The sequence below is a fragment of the Gossypium raimondii genome, chromosome 6 (genome assembly GCF_025698545.1).
Source record: "Gossypium raimondii isolate GPD5lz chromosome 6, ASM2569854v1, whole genome shotgun sequence".
Taxonomy (NCBI): Eukaryota; Viridiplantae; Streptophyta; class Magnoliopsida; order Malvales; family Malvaceae; genus Gossypium; species Gossypium raimondii.
In genome coordinates, this window is record NC_068570.1 from 12,912,752 (window position 1) to 12,918,613 (window position 5,862).

At 34.5% G+C, this 5,862-nt stretch overlaps 1 protein-coding gene across 5 annotated transcripts; it reads right to left on the minus strand.

Annotated features, from left to right (window-relative positions):
• Positions 1–277: 277 nt before the first annotated feature.
• LOC105773066 (nuclear transcription factor Y subunit A-3) lies at positions 278–4,635 on the minus strand. 5 transcript variants are annotated; one of them, XM_012594685.2, is made up of 6 exons: positions 4,485–4,635; positions 2,356–2,753; positions 1,750–1,853; positions 1,596–1,667; positions 1,134–1,304; positions 278–861 (listed from the first exon to the last, which is right to left on the minus strand). In XM_012594685.2, the coding sequence occupies exons 2-6, from the start codon at positions 2,669–2,671 to the stop codon at positions 511–513; spliced, it is 1,014 nt and encodes a 337-aa protein (XP_012450139.1). In that variant the 5' UTR covers positions 2,672–2,753; positions 4,485–4,635; the 3' UTR covers positions 278–510. The 5 variants fall into 5 exon arrangements, with proteins under 5 accessions (XP_012450139.1, XP_012450142.1, XP_052488515.1 ...); XM_012594688.2 differs by having other exon boundaries at positions 2,356–2,750; positions 4,485–4,634; XM_052632555.1 differs by having other exon boundaries at positions 2,356–2,678; positions 4,485–4,625.
• Between the last annotated feature and the right edge of the window lie 1,227 nt (positions 4,636–5,862).

Here is a 5,862-nt window from a genome sequence, read left to right on the forward strand (position 1 = left end):
TATTATATATTTTATCATAAGAATTGTTGTTGAATTACATATAAAAGTTCATCTTTCAAATATTAAATACTAGTACATGACATAATTAATATATTAATTATTATTTTGAATAATGTTGCCTTATATGTAAAACTAAATTGTATGTTGAATATATTAAACAAGTTAATATGTTTTCTTTTGTCATATTTAACAATTTGAATAAAAGTATATTTTGCATTAATTAACAATACAATATTTAAAAAATTAATTAATAATTAAACGCTTAAAATCACATGTGTTAAAAAACGAAAAAGGATGGAATTCACTTATTTGCTTCAACATCATCTCCATTACATAGTTGACATAAACAACACTCAGAACAAATAAGATGCCAGTCAAGGATCAATCGAAATAAAATTCAAAGCCAAGCCAAACACTTTCCAACATAAGGCAGAACCTTGTTAAGAAGAAAATGTTTTTAGAAAATGCAAAAAGCCAAGGATGAGTTGCCGACTTCGTTGCCCCGCCTTCTTACAGGCCAACTGAAGCACAGTTTTGTAGTCCATTGCACATGCTGCTCACACCAGGAGAGATGTCCATGAATCCATGTTTCCGTAGCTGGAAACTGCCATTGTTGTTGGACGCACTTGAGATGTCCGAGCAGCTTGTACTTGAACTGCTGCAGCCTCCCCCATGCAAATGGCTCTCAAGTTCTGATCCGCTGTTCTTTCGGTCTAAGCAGCTGGCATCAGAGATGGAACGGGAACTCGGGTTAGAAGTTGGATGATGAGGCTGTTGGAGCTTCTTTTTGCTAAGAAAACGTCCACCGGATCCCCTAACTCTATTCACTGCATGAAGATGTCGAGATTCATGAAGGTAGGGCTGCATTTAATTCCAAACCAAAGCAGATCAGTGGATTTAGGCTGTTAGTGTTGCTCATGCAGTTACTGGGCCCGGACACAGTTGCTAGTGGAGTTGGATATCAAATAAATACTGAGTTGGTATGGCCAATTACTAATACAAATTCATACATGACAAAATTAGTCAGTGGTGCACTGACATCCTTTGGTTCTTGGTTTAGAAATTATATACTCCATGCGACTAGAGATTGTTATAAGTTCAAACAAATTCCAAAATGAACTCTAAGTATATACCTTTCGAGATTTGACAAGTTTGTTTTGTGCTTCAAGCTTTGCACGATAACGCCTTCTCCTAAGAATCCCATGATATTGTTTTGCATTGACATAAACAGGGCCATCTTCTGCAAGATCAAGTGGTAATGGAAGTCGTGCTGGTGCACTTCCTCCTGCCATCTGGGCCTGAATCTAGTCAAGTTCAAATCAGAGATGCATTACATAAGAGAAATGGCAACACACAAGATTCTATGGTAAATAAACCTTAGACCACTACTAGAGGAGCAGGGATGGTGGTAGAAGGAAAGAATTTGAGCTTATTTAAGCTATCCGACCAAGAGATCAGAAATATTTGGCTGTTAAACAGCATACCACAGAAACATCCTATAAAGCAATTAAGATGCCAATGTTTCGTAGACAAGAAAATAATCACACTAACTAATGCAGATCAATAGCAAGGCACAATAACTCAAGGGATCTTACAATAGCTGGTTGCCCATATGGAGTAAATAGGCCACCAATGCATACATCCGCATAAGGATATTGAGCAGAAGCCTGAAATAGGATGTGGATTATTAAATTAATGCAAAGCCAACAAAACGAACTTAATAATGACCGCTAAACATGTCTATGGTACCATTGAAAGGTTATAGTTTGGATTGGAAGGGCTGAACACAGTGTTGGGATTGTTAATTGGCTTCATTTGACCTTCAATGTCCTTCCCACAACTTTCATCCTGTCCTGATGCATGAGAAAGCAACTATGATATCAGACAAATGCCATCAAACCAGTTAAACTCCACAACAAGCTTCCCTCTTCCGTAAACTGTTGAGAGGACCCTTTTAAGCTCCATTCAAAATCTAACGCAACGCACATTAATGCATCGACAACGATAGAAGAAAGAATGCTAAGCACCAACAACGAGACTCCTGTTCCCTAAACTCACAAGAACCAATTATAAGAACTAGGACATTGCTAATAGATAAACAATTGCTACCAGAAGTTCACATCTTCATAAGCTACTAGCTAGCAGTTCAATCAAAGAGTCAAAACTGAAGCAAATAGATATATTTATCGTACATTAGAATGGTTCACGGTCCACAGATTACTTGATTAAATTTATTACAATGGTTCATGGTTCATTGGCCGCAGCTACCTAACTAGAACGGTGGTGAACCGAGAGAAGGAAATAATAGAGAACAGAAAATTCTTAATAAACAATACTTCCAGAAGCATCAAATACCAAAATCAGATGAATAAAATGAAGGATTAGACCCTCTTGTGACACCCATTTCAGGACGTGATTGACAAATCGCTTGAGCTGAGGTCGATTCCTGGTCTGGTAGTTGATGATCTAAATGCTTTGCATTATGATGGAGTTTGGAGGGAGTTTCCACTTTCAAGCTTATATTTTGGGGTAAAGAATGTGCAATTTTCTGTTCATTTGAGTTCCACCATGGTTGGAAACCAACAGACATATGGGGTAGCGAAAGAATGGAAAACCTTTCATCAAAGTTTTTCTTTGACAAGCTTTGAACCCGAACAGCCATATAACTCATCAATTGTCTTGAATTTTGATGCAAAACCAAGAAGATCCTTATCAACAAACAGACACTCTTTGTCGTACTCCAATATCAACTACTAAAAGAGGTCAAAGTATTTATAATGAGCTGTGGATGTCTAAGTTATACTCAAAATATGAATGTAAGCAACAAAATGCGAAATAATAAAACCAAACAAGCCATTGCGGAAGAAATAAAGTAGATGGAACACTAGAAACACAAGCTTAGCACATGAACTGAAACCACAACCATGCAAAAGAGGGATAATGCGGTGATCCTTTGATGCAGTCATATTTTCCAAAACCATCAAAATTTTGGTGCAAAAATATACACACATATATAATGGTAAAGAGCAAAATAGTGAAGAACTAGAACAATAGTTTAGATGCATATTTCAATCATCAAGAACTCATTATCATCAAACCTTGGATGCATAAAGTTCAGAAGGGATTCAAAAGAAAAGCATTTTATGAATGCGACCAAGAGTACCATTCAAAACAAAGAAAAGCATGTATTAGCAAAATCTTAAATAGTAGACAAGGAAAACAAACAGAACAGAATATGAAATATTGTCCAAAAATAGAAAGAAACACAAAAGAGGAATAAAAAAGGCTTTTCAAAAGCACTTTCTGAACAGCAGCTGCAAAAACAGCTCCTTACACAAATCCCATGAAGAATGACATTCAAAACCCAGATTCAGAAACCTGTTCTAGATCTAGACATCACCACCATTAAATGTCAATTTTCCCGACAAGCAAATGAACCAGTTTGTCAAGTTAACAGGCATGCTCAGAAAAGTCAACCCAGTAAATCAATAGCATTTTTCTCTCTGCATGCAACAAGAAAAGATCTGGAATACCAGATAATATGCAAAACAGTTTGATCACTGCGCCTAAAAAGATTGACAGATCACAACTATAACCTAGACTGCAAATTCAGCAAAGAACCAGACTTTATATAAAAAAAGCAAAAGTCATTTACAAATTCCAACGAGTTAAAAATAAAACCCTAGCTAAAAAACATGTTTCAAAGAAAGTAAAGCTGCATTTCATGGAGTATAACTAAGGGACTTCCTAGTAACATGCAGCAGAAATTAATACAAAATGTGAGGGGAAAATAACAATCAACAACATAAAGAGTAAACTTAGATCAGAAACCAAAAAAAGAATAGTTTTTCATATCAGTAACACTTTTCATATCAGTAACACTTTAGAACCATGAAAAAGATCCCTACAATTTAAGAACTAGCAAATCTTAGCTGAAGAAAAAATCCAAGTTCATCCAGGACCTTCAGTTATGTTGATTAAGCCGCCTTAGAAGAAGAAAAAGAAAAGAGCCATCCAAGAATTATCCCATTCTAAGAACAAGAGAGAAAAGGGCCAGGTTATAATATCTATTCTGTACGGGCAAGGAAAATGCTTAAAGGTCATCATTATGAACCACTCCTACAACAACTAAAAACTAATGCATAAAGCAAAAAAAAATGCACCCAAACCCAAAACAGGAGAACAAATCAAATGGGACAAGAGCATAAACAACAGTAGCAACTACTTTACCGAGAAAAACAACAACTTTCCCCCACTTCTACAAGAACAACAACTTCATCATCATCGCAAACATGCATTTGAAGGGGGACAAAAGGAAAACAGAAGATAAAACAAGAACCCCACTCATAAGGCAAATAATAAAGTATCAAAAGATTTTATTTAAAAAAAAAAAGTAGTAATAGTAGTACAGGGTTAAGATAAGATAAGCTTGAATCAAATAAAGAAAAGATAGTTGAAAGAAAGAAAAGAGAAAACAGAAAGACCTATGGGATCTTGTGAGGCTTGAATATGAAGAAACAGCATGGTAATGTTTGTGTTGGGAACAACTTAGGCATGTCCCCTCCCTTGAAACTCCCCAACTACTCTCCTCTCTCTATCTCTTCATATTTTTCCAATCCCCTTTTTTCTTTTAAGGATTTTCTATTGAACCCGAAATTAATAAAAATAAATAACGTGATAATAATTATTGTTTTTTGGGTTAAAAAATGTAGTATTATTGCATTTGCATCCACTACCGCCATTAATATCCTCCTTTGACCAATGCCTTTCCTTCTCAGCCATCGGTTATATATTTGGATTTTTTTATTTGTTTGGTTTTGTGGGGACCAAACCAAACTCCTCTTGTTCCCTTTTGTGGCTTTCTCTTATTACAGCCAGCCGCCCTTCACTGTCCATATGCTGAGGCGGATATCTTGTTTCTAATTCGTTCGTGTATTTTACACCCCCTGTTTCCACGTGAAAGTTGAAGACATTACTGGAATTTTGTGGATTATTTTTGCCCAATTGCCCCCAATCAATAATATATTAAATATGATGTTTGTTATGTTTTTTTTTAATTGGTCATTCCGAAAATATATGTGAAGTATATTAATTGGTATAATTGTAAGTTGAATTGGGCTTAGGCTTGATTTTAAAAAATAAAATTAAACTCGAGCCCAATTTAGCTTGCCCAAATGGCTTGTTTTATTGTTTAAAAAATAAAATGTATTATTTAAATTGAATTATAAAAATATGTAAATATTAATATAAAATCATTTTTATACTTTTTATTTTTAAACAGTAAAAAATGTCGAGTTAGGTCAAGCATAAGTCAAAAGACTTAAACCTAATTAGGCCAGCCAAATGAGTTGTCCAACCTATTAATACTTCTAATCATGATTGACATAATTGGCCTCGCCATTCATGAATGACGAGGTTAGTCTAACAAAAAATTTCATATATTTTCGCACCTTTCCAACTACAAAACTCAATATATTTAACCTAACCTCGCTACCTATATTGTAATATAAATATCTCAAAATATTAATGCCTCAATAATAAAATCCAATAAAAGGAATTTCCCCCCTCTCTTAGAAAGACTCCTTTGCACTTTTAAAGTTTAAAATTCTAAATTTTAAAATACATTTATCCTTAAAACTAAGTCAATTATTTTCCTCTAAGTTGTATTTATGTTTATTCATTTTTCTCATCGCTTATTTATTTCTCAAGATATCATCGGTTCATATGTGTTTTTTTTGTTAAGTTTTTTGAAGTTTCTTTTGTTTTAATTATCCATTCCCAAGTCTTCTTTATTCTTCGCACCTCTTTATCTTCTTCCTTATAAGTTATAACTTTGAATAACGACATTAATAGTAATTTGTA